Below are 17,379 nucleotides of genomic sequence, written 5' to 3'. Positions count from 1 at the left end.
CACTGTGTGACACATATTTGTAGCAGAGTTACATGCAAAGTGCTAAGAAGCACAGGTGGGAAGGTTTAAATCTGCAGAGAAGGGCAAAGGAGGCTTCATCAAGGAGGGGTCATTAAGTTAGACCTTGAAGGGAAAAAACCATGGGCTCACCAGGCAGAGAAGGGCATACTAGCTACCTACAGAAAGCCTTTGGGAAATCTACAATTTGTTGGGAAGATCATACTTCTACGAAATTAAAAGGTGCTGAGGTTGTATCATTCAAATATAGAGAAAGGATCAAATCCTTAAAAGCACAGCGTTGAAGAAGAATGTTACTGTATAAGCTATGTTTTAGGACTAATTGTAGTCATCACTTGTCTTCCTCAGCTATGATTTCAGAAGACTGTGAACGTTAATAAACATTGATAAAAATCTTAGACTAAATTTAAACAATACAGAACAAGATATAAAACTAATTAAATGATCTGATGGCATTTTAACCATGAAAAGAAACATATTAGACATTCAAGGTAGAAAGGGTATAAAAACAAATCAAATTATCAATTGCAATAATTTTACTTAGACCAGACACAATTTCAACATTTTTCTCTGGCAGAAATTGTACGCAATAATCATGCAAAAAGCAAGGGGAAAACTTGGCGGGGGGGGGAGGGATGAAAAAACTGTGCTTTAGAAAACATCTTCTCTTCTAGGAAAGAAAGCAGACTCCTTGCCTTTAAAAGTTCCAGGTATGCTTGTTGGCTTCCACCTGACAACTGGATTGATTCCAATCACATACAAGGATACTGTCTTCATTTTAAATCCCTAGTTCGCCTGTTAGCATGGTACACAATAAACTTTTGTTTTAAAAGAATATTACTACAATTGTTTACATCATACATAGGTGAAGTTCTGAAAAAACTAACATTAACGATTACATTTTAAAATACAGAATTGTTATTGGAAATTAAATATACCTCCTGTCTAAAACAAAACAAAATATAACAGAAACAAACAAACAAACCCTGAAGTCAAGCTACAAAGTAACTTCATGAATTCCATTTAAAATCAATGATGAGACTAATGTTCATAGCATTATTTACAATTGCCAAGATATGGAAGCAACCTAAGTGCCCATCAGTAAATAAATGGATAAAGAAGATGTGGGGGGCTTCCCTGGTGGCGCAGTGGTTGGGAATCCGCCTGCCAATGCGGGGGACACTGGCTCGAGCCCTGGCCCGGGAAGATCCCACATGCCGTGGAGCAACTAAGCCCGTGCGCCGCAACTACTGAGCCTGCGCTCTAGAGCCCGTGAGCCACAATTACTGAGCCTGCGAGCCACAACTACTGAAGCCCGTGCGCCTAGAGCCCGTGCTCCACAACAAGAGAAGCCACTGCAATGAGAAGCCTGCGCACTGCAACAAAGAGTAGCCCCCGCTCGCTGCAACTAGAGAGAGCCCGTGCGCAGCAAAAAAGACCCAACACAGCCAAAAATAAACAAAAAAAAATTAAAAAAAAAAAGATGTGGTATATATATACAGTGGAATACTACTCAGCCATAAAAAAGAATAAAATTTTGCCATTTGCACCAACATGGATGAACTTAGAGGGCATTATGCTAAGTGAAATAAGTCAGAGAAAGACAATGATATCACTAATATATGGAATCTAAAAAAATGCAACGAACTAGTGAATATAACAAAAAAGAAGCAGACTCACAGATGTAGAGAACAAACTAGTTCTCTGTATCCAACAGGGAGAGGGAATGTGGGAGGGGCAATATAGGGGTAGGGGATTAAGAGATACAAACTATTCGGTATAAAATAAGCTACAAAGATGTATTGTACAACACGGGAATGTAGCCAATATTTTTTAATACCTGTAAATGGAGTATAATCTTTAAAAATTGTGAATCACTATATTGTACACCTGTAACTTATATAACACTGTCCATCACCTATACATCAATAAAAAAATGAAACAAAATAAAATCAATGATGAGATTCTGCTAAAAATAAGGTAAACTAATAGGAGGCAGTATTTGTAAAATACTTGGTAATAAAAGATAAAAGACTCGGTTTCACAGACAACGTTTTTGTAATTTACCAAAACTATAAATCTAACTTTTAAATTACCAAGGTCACATGTAATTCAGTGTATAATTATAGAAAGGAAGCTTTAAAAATTATAATTTAATCCAGTAATTGCATTCCTGGACATTTATTTCCCTCAGAGAAATATAAACTTGTAACATAAAAACCTGTATACAGATATGTCTAGTAGCTCTGTAAATTGAAAATAAATTCAGATGTCCCTCAAAGTGTGAATGGTTAAACAAGCTGTGGTACATTCTTATTACAGAGTACTACACAGCAATAAAACAGTAGAGAACATTGATACGTGTAACAACTTGCATGAATTTCTAAAAAATTATGCTGAGGAGACAGATACAAAAAACTCTCAAGTTACATACTGTATGATTTCATTCATGTAACATTCTTGAAATGATGAAATTATATAAGTAAATTATATTTCTATAATGTATAGAAAGAGGACAATTAGTGGTTGCTAGAGATTAAGGAGGGGGTGAGGATGGAAGAGAAGTGGAAGTGACTGCAAAAGGGCCACACGAGGACCCTTGGAGTGATGGAAATGTTCTGTATCTTGATGGCATCGATGTCAATATCCAGACTGCGATACTGTTCTATAGTTCCACAAGCTGTCACCGTTGGGGGAAAATGGGTAATGGGTACACAGGACGTGTGTATTATTTCTTATAACTGCATGTTCTGTGAGTTATGAACTGTGAGTTCATCATCATCTCACAATTAAAAGTTTAATTTTTTAAAATTATAATTTACTCAAATTTTATCACAGTGATTACTTGAGGTTGGGGGAGGAACCACCAAAATGTTTAAGAGTTTTTCTAACTACACTGTTAAAACCAAACAAAGGTTTGCTGCACCCACTACATCAAAAACAAGCTGTGAAATTTCCTGTTTTATGACTATTAATGTTTATGTAATTTTATAGTGCTAATTATGCTTGTGTTATTTTAGTAACTTTTTCCTTTGAAAGACTTCATGTGCTTAAAAATGCATCTACTTTTTACCTCAATTCATCAGCTGAATATAACAAAGATATTACTAATTCACAAAAGGCAAGGACACAGAAAGTTTGCTCAATATTATATGGCCAAAACCAGACCAAGCTTGTCTTGGTGCTTCATAGCTACATATTAATACTCTGAGAAAGAGCGTGCTATGTAAACTCATCTCACCATAGTTATAATCCAGGCAATAATGAATATGAATCAGTCTGTTTAAGGTTTTCTAATTAATGTTTTCAGCAAGGAATTTGACATATTTATCTACCAAACTGTATTACAAAGGTAATTGTTTAAGTAAGGCAGAATGCAGTTTTTCCATTGAAACATGTACAATAAATAGTTTTGAGCGTCTAAGACCAAACGGTTTACAAAAGTAGTTTACAAAAGTAGTTTACAAAAGGAAAGAGGGATGGTATTAGGCAGGGAGAGGTTTATCCTAGAGTAGAAGATGAAGGTATGCCAAGATCGGAATTAAAAACCCATTCATTCAATTAAGGTATCCAGAAAGACTGGAGGTCAAGATTAAGTCATGCAAAAAGACAAAGTCCCTGCTCTCAAGTAGCTCAGGGAAGTAGAAGGACCATAGGAACTTGGAATTGATATACTCCAGTTACATCTTAGGATGATGGATTTATGGATTTATGTTGTTTCTATGGAAAATTGCATTCAAAGTTCTGATCAAGTAACTCAGAAACAATATTCTGGAAGACTGACACCTGCCAATATATTGTCCAAAGATTTCGGACTGACACGTATTTTTCATGTGTGGACAGTCTGAGTTAGACATTTAACAGCTGAGTTGCTTATTGCAGGTCTCAAAATAACAGCAGTTCTTGTGAAAGTCCAATTGGGTTTTCTGACTCCTCTTTCAGTGCTTTTTAAAAACTGACTTTGCTGCTTATTCAGTCATTGACAAATTGACAATAAGTGGAAAATTCCCATCAGTGCATCAGTCTGAGGTTCAAGGTAAGATTCAATGAGACCATTTATTCTAGCAGATGTCTCAAGAGATTTTCAAAACATTCTTCTGTTTATTCATAACAACAAAAGGGAGTACTTTCAATAATAACAAAAGGGAGTATTTTCAATAATAGATAATAAGTTTGGACTTATAAGGCATATAAATTGTATAAAGAATAAAGAAAAGCACAAAACACAATAAACCAAATTAGTGCTATATGAAAACGAAAAAAAGAACTTACTTAAAATGGCAGGTCTTAAGGCATAAATTATGGTTCTTCATAAGTAATGCGTTTTCATTGTGATCAATTATTTTACATAGGCTATGAGGTAAAGTACTTCAAGAAATATAAACCAAATAATCAAGTTCATGATTAAAGCCTTTTCTGAAATCACTACCTTATTACTGGTAGGGAGCACTTTTTCAAATGCAGGCTTTTTCCAAAGAAAGTCGCTGACAGTGGTTAACGTAGCTGTCTATCTAGATTCTGGTAACGTATCACATAACACACCTAAAAAGTAGTTTTAGCTAAAACCTAGTGAATACAAAGTCATTTTACAGCTCATCCTTAATACTTACAGAACAATTTTGCATGTTTATTTATATACCAAAGTTTTCTAGAACAATTTTTTCCAGTTCATGTGTATTATCTTTACCAACTAAATGGTAAAATTAATCACAGCTTCCTCAAAGATGGAGATTCTGAATACTGAATTCAACATAGACTATAAAACTCCTAGGGAAACTCATCTTTTGGCCATGAGGCCTAGCACTGAGTCTCATACAGAGCAGGGGACAAATGAATGATGACTAAATGGAACCAAAATGAATCATGTATCTTTTTAAATAAGAGGTATATAAAACAGAACACAATTCTTCACACACAGTAGGACTCCAGCAAATATCTGAAGTGCTAATTGTGTTCAGTCCCCTCACTTGGACCCCTGGTGGTACTTAGGACTAAGAAGTTATTCTAACTAGATTAGTCCTTGTTCCCCATTCAATCCAGGTTGCAGGTGTCAGACAATATGATGAACCTCACTGCAACGTGGTTATTACTGGTTTCCACTTTGAGTGTTTACAATTCTCCTGAAGGTATAGAAACTTAAGAGCCTGTTCAAGTGTTTATTTTGATCATACTGAGAATTCAATCAATATTGCATATATTAGTAGTATAATTGATTCTCCTTTTTGAAAATAATGTACTTATTGTATTAGCAAAGGGAAACAGTCAATCTCAATATTTTTAAATTACTGTATATGGAGGTATACATATGTAAGTTCTATAGGAATTTTTCCCCCTTTGTGCGGGAGAGCAGGATCTAGGAGAAAATCTCTTTGCTGGATTTTTTAATTGCTTAAAAACAAAAAAACAGACACAAGAGCACAAATCTAAGTAAAATATCATCCTGTTGAAATACGCTGCAATTTCTGAACACTGGTTGGTTGGCCATGCACTAAAAAACCAGAGTTAAATGAAACGACCTATATTCTATAATGAGATATAGATCAATGAGTTCTGTTTATGGAAAAGCAACAGTTTTTCCAGAGGAACAACTCTGTCTCAGTTGCTTAATTTCTTTGAGAACAAATCAAACCTTTTAGGGGAAATCGAACCAAAGCAAATGGTAAGTGGACCTTTCTCATTTTAACAAGACCAGTCCCATCTAACCACCACCTAAATTAACTTCCCTTCCATTTCTATCCAACTTCTGGAAAATTTAGCCTCAACAAGGGCTTAAGCCTCAAATGTGCACAGCAGACTGGTTTGTTAACAAATGAGTCCAAGAAGATAGCCACTAACTCAGCCATTATGGAGACAAATGTTTGTCTGGTTGCAACATTTATATTTTTAGAAGCTGAGCGTTTCATATGTATAACTTCAATTTTCTCCCCTTACCCCAGAGGGTAAATTGTAATAAATTCTTGAGAAGACAGTACATTCTTGCTGAGGAAAAAATACAACAGAATGAGAAGGCTGGCTGTGCTAAGAGAAGTGAAATATAAGTACTACAAGGACTCTAGAGAGCATCTGGTCCAACACCTTCATTTCATAAGATGAGAAAACCAGAGCCCAGAGGAGTTAAATGACTTGCTCATGGCACACACACCAGCTTCGTAATATGGCCAGGTCTAGGACTAGAGACTATATCTATTAAACCACTGTCTCCTGGTTTACATCAAGTATTATCCAAACTTTTCTTCTAGTTTTTCTTGCTTTGGTAGTTTCCTAACAATTTCAAGTGTGAATTTCAGAGAGAAAAGGCAGCTTAAAGAGTTTATTTACAACATGCATTTTAGTCCATAATTGGTTAACACTAACACTTTCTTCACATGTTGACTAGCAAAGACATTTTATAAAGTGACTACCACTTAGAATTACAAATGCAATAGTTGCATACACATTTAAAAGGTATGTTTTACATTTTGTAAGTGTATAATACTATCAGTCTTTACCTTTTAAACGTAAGTTTATTAAGATGTGTTTACCCAACCTCCTACACGTTAGTGATGTTTACATGCCTCTAAGTACTGCCTGCCGAACAAGGTCTAACTTCCCTATTTTAAAAAGGCCCTTAGTTGATTTATTTTGCTGGATTCTCTTCATTAAAAGCAATCTCTTGCAAACTATCAAGCTCATAATAATTTTTCTTCAGTAGTTTATTTCTTCCCCACAAGATCCTATTTAGATTCATAATCATATTGACTAAGATCACAGAAAACAAGCCAGTAATTTGCCTGGCATATAGTAGATGCTACAGAAAGCATCATTAAGTACCACAATGTAAGAATAAAAACGACTTAAATGTATTAAGAGCTGGCCCTAAGCCAGGCCCTGTTGTAAGTGCTTTACATGTATTAACTCATTTAGTCCTCACAACAACAATATGAGGTGGATAGTTTTGTCATTCTGTTTTACAGATGAGCAAAATGAGATCCAGAGAGACTAGATAATTTACCAAGTTACATACCTAGCAAACAGAAGAGGCAGAATTGAACCATGACACTCTGGCTGCTAACTACAACACCTCACTGCCTTATAATGACACTTCTCATGGGCTTCGCTCTGTGTGAAGGTAAAATCCCAAAGACTTTCCGTGGCCTAAAGTACCTTGGTTCACCTTGAACTGGGGTGGGGATAGACAGAGACCTTAAAAACATTATATGGTTTATTCCCTTCCCCTCACTTCCCAAAATTATACTGTTAAAGAAAAAAAAGCTATTTAAGATGAACATGAAGGAGATTCAAAAGTCTCAAAAGAGAACCCCAACTTCCTGTTGTTATGATTTGGGGTAGAAGGGAAAATAGGAATGATTATATATAGCAATGCTTATGAAACCTTTTTTCTTAAAACAAAAACCAAAAAAACCCTGAGAACTTTGGGAACCTTGAGTTGAAATACATCTTAGATCAATGCAATCCAAACCCTGCACTTCTAAAAGTAGGAAGCTGTAACCCAAATATGAAATGGTTTGTGGAGGTCATAAGGTTTAATGGCAGATCTCCTAATTTCTGGCTTAGGGTGCTTTTCACCTCCTTCTCATGTTTGCAGTTGAAGAGAGAGCTTACAGTGGACCAGAATTTCAGATATCACCTACCCACTGTTTTAAAAGTCTATTTGTAAATGGGCTGTGGGTGTCCATGAAAAATTATATTCCAAGTTCCAGGCCAGGCCCCCAAAGCCTGCATGGTACTCTGATAGCCCCTCTTCAACCTCACATTTTACATAACTTTCATAAAAATATAATCATTTTTATGACAAAAACCCACATCTGCTCTAAATTCAACCTGGAACACTAGAAACCAACTTCTATATTCTATGTAAGTGGTCCCTGAAAGGGGGCTTTTTCTACCTCTCCAAGCAGACAGATGCATTGGTAGTGGTGGTGGTACGTGTGTGTTGGAGCGGGCAGGGACGACACAGGGATCCAGATTAGGGAAGAGCAGAATAAACACCCTTGGATGTTTGTAACTCAATAAATTCATACTGAATAAGACAATCACTATAGAAGTTAAACATGCCTTGGCTGTTGATGAGAAAAGGGTTACTGGTTCCCCTGACCCTCTCCCTCCCCATCCTTTATTTGTGAGTTCTGGACTTCGTGAGGGCTATATTGTATATCAGCCTACAGGGATTGGCATCTAACCAATCATCAGGCATTATTCAGTTCATGAAAAATGCTTCACAATGATATGACTTAAAATAATTCAGACACTTCCATATTTTAATTTACGTACTTTATAGTATTAAAAATGTACAGTGCAATCTCTAATGACATTTTATCACCTGCAATAAATCACTATATATGAGTCATAATAAACTATAATATTATCAAGACTATGAATAATGAAATGATCAGCAATGTAGCCAACATTTATTGGTATATCAAATATATTGGTATATCAAATTTATTTTAATAAATAAATTTATCAAGTAAATCTAAATTATAATTAAAAAAAAAACCCTCAGACCAATGACAAATGGAATATCTATAGCATTCTAAGTTTAATTGAAGAGCACCATTATGTAATATCCCCAATTTAGTTATGGTAACATAGCCTCCAAAAGATGAAGATAATTCCACTGAATTATTGAAGTGACAGTGGGAGCAACTTTTGAATGCTGTACAACTTCTCAACTGAAACCAGTAAGCATGTGAATTATTGCTGTTTGTGACTTAGGGCCTGATGCCCTTACCCTAGAAGAAGTCTGTTATTTTTCACTGCTGGGCATCAAACTGACTTGCTAACTGTTATCATCACTAACTGGAAGTATACAAAGCCTTACATCCAGTTTTACTTTGTCTGTCTCTGTCTCTCTCTGTTTGCAGCTATTTGTAGTTACATTTTGGGCATGAAATAGTTACTTAATATTCCTAACATATCCAGTCTATTGGTGTTATGAATTAGATTCTTCTTCCCCCTTCAGTGCAGGAAAAGCACTACAAAACCATTTAACACATTGAGAAAGTAATTATCTCCCAGTACACTGAAGGTGTGAAGGCAACTTCCCAAAGTGACATACAATTCCATGAATGATTAAGCCCTAGAAGAACCCTAGAATAACCTCTACTTCATCTTCCAGTTAAAAACAAAGGAATAATGTCCATTTTAAAATGAACCAAATTATGGGCATACCTCTTGACTGGAACAGAAAAAAAAAAATTAGCTTATGTAGCATTCTCAAAATACCTTAATATTTCAAAGTAGTAAGGTGAGGCACTGGACTTAAATGATCGGCATCATCCAGGGTATGAAAATTCTCTATTTAAATCAACCCCTGGTCAACAGCAAGGAAATAACTCAGTTTGAAAACTGGCAATAATTGGATTTTAAAAATTAAATAAATTTTAAAGTTTTAAATTAAATTTACTTTCCCAATTTGTATAGAAAACAAAGAAAATTGCAATTCTTACTTAATATAGACAATCCAGATACTCAAGGTCATACAATTGCTAAAGTTTTTATTGAACTCAGTTTGGTAGTAGTTTCCTCAAATTCAAATTGTGTCAGAACTACTCACATAATTAGATTTGGTTTATTCAGCTTGTAAATGCAGCAACAGCCCTTTTTTTTCCCCCTGGATGAACGCCAGCTGCTCCTACTTTCTGCTTACCTTCTCTCATGCTTTCCATCACCACCGTGGCTCCTCTATCTCCCTCCGAAAACAGTACAGGTAAGAATTCAGATAACTGGACGTTTCGTCCCCCAAGTTAGAATCTTCTACATCATACATAAGACACGAAATGCAGCTACCTTCTCTTATGCAATAGTGGGGCTGGGGAGGGAACGCACTCTGATCGAAACAGTTTATGTCATTTTACTGTGAATGATCACCAGTTTCAAAACTTCCTCCCTTCAAATATCTATAACAAATAGAATATATTTCTAACTGAAAGCCTACCTTTACTTGAAGCATGTAAAACTATTTGTACAGCCAATCACACACACACACACACACACACACACACACACACACTCTCTCTCTATATATATACCTGAACGGGCTATTTCGATTTCTAATGTGGCAGAGAAACTCAATGTGCTTTTACTTTCTAATCTTCACATCAAATCAAATATGCACGTGTTAAACTCTACTGTGAGGACTGTGTTACATAAGTTTCCTGTTGGCATCTCCAAACACTTCCCAATATCCTACACGGTGTTACTAACTCTAATTTAGAGCTAAATCTCTAAATTAGAAGGTCCACTAATTACGAACATACCTGAAAAACAATGTAGCAGCCAAAAGACACAACCTTACCCAGCACAAAGTTTTTTTCTTTTCTATTTTTCCTTTCCATTGGGTCCTTAACTAAATAAAAGGCTCTCATCTTATACTTTTCAATGCCCTTGATCCCTACACAGTAGTGTTAGAAGACAGCTGGACAATCAACTTATTATTTTCCTGAATCTGATACAAAATAGCCAAGTGTGGAGAGGCTTATAGTAAATTCAACCTCCAAAGAAAATTGTGTCAAATAAAAGCACACATAGCATGCTTTTCCAAATCCAGAAACACTTATTTTGGACATCAACTGTTCTTATTTTCATGTTACCATTTTCCATAACTGTTTCACAGGTACCAGAAATGAGGACACTTTCTACAGTAATACACTACATTCAAAAAGAGAAGCAGTCTTCTACTTTACCTTTTAAAATAAGAGAATCTAAGCCCAATTCTAGAAAAGGAACTTCTGTCAAAAATTTGCTTTTCTGCATTAAGGAAAATAAAATTTGATCGAAACTGTATACTAATCATTTTGGATTTTACACATAATTACCATTCTTTAAAAGTTGCAGAGCTGTATTTTTATTTTTCGGTCAAACTTGGGAACAAAAAAAGAAAGAACTGTGACCTCAACTAATAAATTACATCTTGAAATATACACGATCTTGTAGTACCCATGTTACTTCCAATGGTAACTGACACGCCCTGAACTGAACTGTGCCAGACAGTCCTATCTGTCCCATCGCTGACCAAACACTGCTTCTCTGTTTCTATTCATTAGGTATTATAAGAGGTCCAAACACAGCCCAGTATGCAAGGAAAAAATTACAATTTTTATGACAGCAAACTGATGCATTCAAGTTCTTTCTTGAAGTACATCCCCGTCCATGAGCATTAACAGACATTTTTTGATGGAGCTAAAATTACGTTGGCTGCAAGCTTTTTACTCTAAGAACCTTCGGCACCCTTTCCTGCAGGTTTTCAAAAAACCCTCGTAAAAGTCAGGTACTATTCAAACCTTGCAAACCAAACTTGCCAAGAACCTCGTGCAATTATCTATAACCTTGGCTACACCGCCATCGGCCCGAAATTCACGGTCCTGGAGACCAATGCACCAAAATCCCAGAAGAAAGGCTAGCTGAAGCCCGACCTGCCGGGCTTCCTCTCCGCCGCCCTCTCTGCCGCATGGAGAAAAGCAAGGGGAGGAGAGGAGTGGAGCGAGGCTCACCAGCTCCGAAGATGCTCCGGTGACCTCTGGCTGCTCGGCGAGAGCTGGACCGGGAAGGCGCTAGTTCTGCCGCGGCGGGTCGTGTGGACTATGCCCCTGGTGCATTCCTCGCATTCCTGCACAATCTGTCGCCAGCCGAGGAGCCCGCGGTGCACGTTCCCCCCGGACACACACACCTGCTTATTGCTGCGCCCCGCGCGGCCACGGCCGCCGCGGCGCCTCTACTGCCCGAGCTCGCTGTCGCACTCAGCCAACACGCAGCCAAATCTCGGCCCAGCCGCTCACCCCCTCGCTTCCCGGGGGGGAAAAGGAGAGAGGCCCGAGCAGCCCCAGCGGCGGGCAGGGACACTCGTTCCGCCGGAGGGGGGGCGGGTGGGACGGTGCCGCAGCTCCTCTTCAACTCCTGGCAGGGAGAGAAGGAAGCGGCAGCGCAAGAGGGCAGCCGGGGAAGCTTGGGGCTGGAGAACCGGGAGGGGTGGAGCGTGAGGATAGGCGGTGAGGGGAGAGGGGCGCACTGGACTGGGCGGTGGGCAGGACCGGCAAGGAGCGCGGGGCTCAGAGGGCAAACACAAGACCGTACAGGCAGAAGGGACGTGGGAGGAAGGGGAGGGGGCCAAGAAGCGGGAGTTGGGGCTGGAGAGAGGGACGGACAGCCCCGAGGGCTGGAGAAGGCGGGCGCCCAGGGGTGTTGGGGGCGCGGAGCAGCGTGCCAGGCGGGCAGGAGCTGGGAAGCCTCCGGGCAGACGTCCAGGAGGGCTCGGCGTGGCGCTCGAGTTTGGGGCTGGGGGCCCTAGATCCAAGAAGGCCAACGTGGGGAGGGGTCGTGCGCGGCATGTAGGGGATACCGGGGGAGAATAATCGCCGGGAAAAGCAAATGGAGGGTGAAACTTGTGCGCCTGCCGGGGGGAGGGGAGCAGGCAGGCGAGTGCGGGCAGAAACACGAGGCGGGGCAGGAAAGCCGAGGCGGCCGCGAGGCGGTGGGGACGGAGTAACGGGAGGGAGGCGCCCGTCCCCGTCTCCCTCCCTCCCTGCCCCGCGCCCCTCGCAGGCAGGTCTTGGCTCCGGCGCGACGGGGCGAGGGCCGGGGGTCTCGTGGGCAGGAGTCTCCGCGCCCTCCCGCGAGCCCGCACACTTACTTTCCAGGTTAGGCAGCAGCCGTCGTTGCTCCGGGGATCAGGAACATCGGCGCCGAGGGGTCGCCGCTGCGGCACCCGAAAAAATTAAAAAAGTGCCGCGGCCGAGCGGCTGTCCGCCCCTCCCTCCCCCTCCCGCCCCCTACCCCAAAGCGGCTCGCCCACCACCCCAGACGGCGGCGGTGGCCAACTTGCTCCTCTACCCCTTGCCCATGGTGCCGCCTCCGCGGCCGGCGTCGACGCGGACTCAGCCCCGGAGCCCCCTCTACTGCCCAGAGGCCGCCGCCGCCCGCCCAGCCGCCAGCCCGCCTGCCCAGCCAGCCCCAGGCTCCCGGGAACGTCAGCACGCCGCCGTCTCCGGACCTGCTCCCTGCCAATCCCATTGGTCGGAAGGAAAAGGCTGGCCCTCCCCATTGGCCCGGCCCTCATATTGAACTGACCAATGGGAACTGAGGTTTCAGGTCGCCATAGAGACCGATGCTGTTAAGAGCTAGAGGGCCTGGAAATGATGAGGAGTAAGGATGAAGGTATCTCTGGCTTTGGGCGCGGGAGGGGGAGGGGGAAAGAACTACCGGGGGATTCCCGAGTGCTGGCTCTGAAATTGGGGCAGCTTTCGCTTTGCCTTCCTGGCAACAGCAGCTGTGCATGGTAGGGTTTGTCCGTCTCGTCAAAGGCAGGGACAGCTGAGCCCCTATACGAATCCTTGAGAGCCTGGGAGTGGGCGTTTCACTTTTCCTGCGACTGGGGAGTCCCTCAGGCTCTGCCCTTTGACCTTTGACATGTGTGCAGCTTCTGCTTCTCCAGGTGAGTTTGCACCCCATCCTTTAAATCATTGCTTCTTCCTGACGTCACTGATCCACATGAATTCTACTTGTTCTTCCCAACCACTCCCCCTTCCCTGGGGTGGATCTTGCCTCAAATTTTGGGGTCTAAAGACTTAAAGGAGACTCAAAGATGATTTCCTTTGGATGATATTTTGATGAGGAAACAGGCTGACGTATTGTATGATGGATGTCATTGAGTCCATGCATGAGATAATGTGTTCCCCGCTTCCCAGAGAAAACCTCTAATCTCTCCATTGAAGGATATTTATTAAACACCCATCTGTGTGTGCATTCTGCACTATTAGCTTGACAGGTACATGGTCTTTCCCCTAAGAGTTTACAGGGTTGGGAAAGACACAGGTGATAGAGTTGATCCTGCATGTCTTTTGATGATTTCACAAGAGAGTAAAGGAAATAGATTACAGTTGATGGATTTTGTTTTCTAGGTATTTTCCAGTTTATCTCTAAATTTGATAAAGAAATTAACTGAGACATGGAATCACACAAAAAATCTTGAACTTTAATTACAAGTGCTTTGCTTTCATTTAAAGTCACTTTGTTCTAGTTTGTCAATACCAATTTTTTTTGTAAATAAGTTTCATATTTAGATACTAGCTATTAAAGTAGGACTTCATGAACATATTAGGCTTTTAAGCATATTGCCTATGATATAATCACTGATATTCTTATGTTCCTTCTTTTTGGTGATTTTGCCATTTTTATACTAATTTCTTTAGAAAGAAGACTGTGTTTATGTTATTGCCCTTCAAGTTGGAGGGACCATATTGTGTGAAAATGCTGATAGGATTTTGGAAATTACAAATATTTTGTTGAGAGAAACAGATTAATATGTGTGCAAGCTACATATGTCTAACTACTGTCCTGAATTTTAAGTTGGATAACATGCTTTGCTTTTGGTTTTTATCTTACCATAATTGAAAATTACAAAAATAGATAAGAATTGTTAACCTGGTACCTTGATTAGAAAAACATCTTTCAAAAAGAAAAAGAAAAGGAAAACATCTTTCACAATTTGTAGTAAAATTGAACATCGTTGATAATCCTATGCAGGGTGGGACTGTGGAACAAAACAGCTGAACATGAGTGTTCCCCCTAAATATTTCCAGAACTGGGAAGAAATCAGAATTGGAAAAACCTTGGAGTGCTGTCTCTTGCCTTGCCATCATGGAAATTAGCTCATCATGCTTTCAATTTCTTCCTTTTGCTTTCTTTTTGGTGTTTGTTTATAGGAGAATAGAAAAAGTAAAATGCACATTTTTATAAATAAGACTCATATTTAATGTACTCACAATATACCAATGACTTGGTTTTTTTTTTTATTTTTATAATCATGGAAGATGTGTCGAGTGGAAAGGAAAACATTGATATTTCCTTTTTCCTTGTCTTAGGCTAGCAAAGAAAGAAGAAAACAAGAACTAACTGATTTTTTTTACTCCAGTAATCTTTTCTTTTTGCATTTTTCTCAGATCACATGTTTGATGAGTATTTTGATATTGTGTATTTCATGTTTGTAATGATTAAAATGTTACTAAAATCCACCATGAAAAATGTCCCTTAAAATGTTGTCAATCAACATTATTATTATTATTGGTCATTCTCATGCTTCAGTGAAAGGTTTCTTTTGAACTTGCTCCTGTACAACCAAGCATTGCTGGATAAAGAAATCACTTTGTTCCACTAAAAGTTTATGCTATCCAGACTTGGCTGGGTCTTCACTGATTCCCTAAATTCCTTTCCTCATCAGGAGGGTGATTATCCAGGATACTGATCCAAGGACATTATTCAGGGCACTTCTCCCAAATCTGTCCTATTTCTGCTCTCCTCAGGCCTCCACTCTACTTGGTCTTCTTCCAGTTCTGCAAGTGATCTTGCCTCCTACTTGACTGAGGCATCCACCACGAGGTTTCTCAACTTAACTTTCCTAAATCTCAGTCTCAATTTTCACACTTCATCACTTCCTTCAGTCCTGGCTGAGAAGGGTGACAGCCTTCCGTTCCAAGCTCACACTCCACTTGTGCTCCTAAACATTGGCCATCCTCCCACCCCAGAATTTTCCTCCATTGATTATAATTGCTCTCTTAGATCATGTGTTACATCCTCTCTTCCAGAATCTTTTTCCTACACCTTACAAATATCTTGATCTTTGGTAACACCACTATCCTTCTCCCTCCATATCCATCTATAGGCTTTTCTTTTCACCAAGAAACAATTTGAAAGGAATTTCTTGCAGCTTCTGTTTCTTCACTCCCAATGTTCTTCTGAAGATTGTGCTGTTTGCCCTCAAAACCCTAACACTTTTTGCCAATAAAGTTCTCCTCTACAAAAGTGCCCTTTACTTGCAAATTGCAATGCCTCAATTCCAGATTTCCAGTGAAGGGTAGAAACCATTGTCTCCCACCCCGAGGGTCCATAGAAATGCAAATTATTTACATGTGAAGGGGAAGCATTTCACCTGCTAGCCACACTACCTTGGTGGATCTAACTGCTGGGAAATTGAGATAGGAAGCAGGGCCTCTGCTCAGCTGACTGTGGGGCATCCTCAAGAACAAAAGTAAACAGCAGAAATCCACAGGAACTTTTAAATTACTATCTCAGAAAGAAGTCAACCTGAACCTTTCATGATTATGAAAACTTTGTAACTTTCCAGTGTTTGTTATTTTCACATTAGCCCATAATGACTAGTAGTGAATTTCTGACAAAGAATTCCAGAGGCAGCAAGGAAAAGAAAGAAGCGGGAACACTGTCTCTTTTCTCATTCTTGGATGCCTAGGAGGAGGTGGGAGCAGTGAAGATAAGAACTCCACAAACACACTGCTTGGGCGGGGGGAGGTGTTGTTTGTTTTTAAAAGGAATGTTAAAACAGAGGCAGGTGGCAAATGAGGGAAAGAGAGCAGTGGAATAAACTTGTCCTGGGAGAGGACGCTAGAGCTTAATAATATTTCTACTCAGGATTGCAGAATTGGCTGTATCCCACCTCCAGCACATTCTCTGAATATGCAAATCCTCCCCTGCCTTTAGAGGCCCAGCCAAATAAACCATTAAACCTGTAAAGCCTTTTCTAAAAATTTCCTGATCTTGCCCCCCTCTGGAGAGGATGATTTATGATTTAGTGTATTATCGTGGCACTTAAAACTCTCTACCCCGTGGTATACTTATATAGTGTATGAGCCTTCTCTCCTAAAGGATCAGATACATGTCATGGCCATGACCTTAGCCTCCATAGTGCCTTGGACTACTGAAGTGCCTCCCACACTAAGAAAAGCCAGCAGTCATGAATCCTTGTAGTCTCTGGAAGAATTTGACTTCCAACAATGAAAAATTAGAATCAGTAATGTTGGGAGGTAATTAGAAAAAGATGGACTAGAGTTGCAGTGTGGAAAAGTGAGGTAATGTATGGCAGAACAGAGTAGAGGTTTCTGCCATGTAACCTCCTAAGAGAGAAAGGTCTCAGATCTCATCTCTACCAGGACCTATCTCTACTCCTCTATGAGGGAGGGGACCTGTGTGAAAAGAACTGGCTGCATGTGCTTTGGCTTGAAGTTATCATATTCAGAGCTAAGGCTATAAAATTCTGTATATTGGGGAAAGCAGTTGAAACTCAGCTTTGTGAAGCAGTTTAAATAAGGGTTGCCTACATTTTTTCCATCTAAAGCATCCAGGTTGCTCTCTTTTGGAACACCATAGAATCATGCAAATTTAACAACTTCATAAAATCAGAAAGGCATCAAACATCTGGTAAGTATAATAGACATGTTTTCAAGTACCTATATGCATAGCCCTTGAAGTAAGCAGTCCTGCATGCCTCATGACCTTGCATCTGGCCATGGAATCAGCCCTGGTGGGGACCCAATACAAATGTAGCCAATCCATTGGCTGACCATTGACCCATAA

General features: G+C 40.1%; 2 protein-coding genes across 2 annotated transcripts in view; one reads left to right on the top strand and one right to left on the bottom strand.

Annotated features, from left to right (window-relative positions):
* Positions 1 to 12,971, bottom strand: part of PKP4 (plakophilin 4) — a 243,941-nt gene extending 230,970 nt beyond the window's left edge. The window contains exons 1-2 of the mRNA XM_061184041.1: positions 12,647 to 12,971; positions 11,511 to 11,913 (exon numbers count right to left, since the gene is read on the bottom strand). The gene's annotated coding sequence lies outside the window, so the exon portion shown is untranslated. The remainder of the gene's footprint in view (positions 1 to 11,510; positions 11,914 to 12,646) is intronic.
* A 326-nt stretch (positions 12,972 to 13,297) lies between these two features.
* The window catches only part of CCDC148 (coiled-coil domain containing 148), a 265,897-nt gene continuing 261,815 nt past the window's right edge, over positions 13,298 to 17,379 (top strand). Inside the window, exon 1 of the mRNA XM_061184011.1 lies at positions 13,298 to 13,447. Coding sequence (XP_061039994.1) covers positions 13,423 to 13,447 — 25 coding nt within the window. The 5' untranslated portion in view covers positions 13,298 to 13,422. The remainder of the gene's footprint in view (positions 13,448 to 17,379) is intronic.

The sequence above is a fragment of the Eubalaena glacialis genome, chromosome 1 (genome assembly GCF_028564815.1).
Source record: "Eubalaena glacialis isolate mEubGla1 chromosome 1, mEubGla1.1.hap2.+ XY, whole genome shotgun sequence".
Classification (NCBI taxonomy): Eukaryota; Metazoa; Chordata; class Mammalia; order Artiodactyla; family Balaenidae; genus Eubalaena; species Eubalaena glacialis.
The sequence above is the reverse complement of the archived record's forward strand: the minus strand, read 5'-3'. Positions and strand labels throughout refer to the sequence as shown.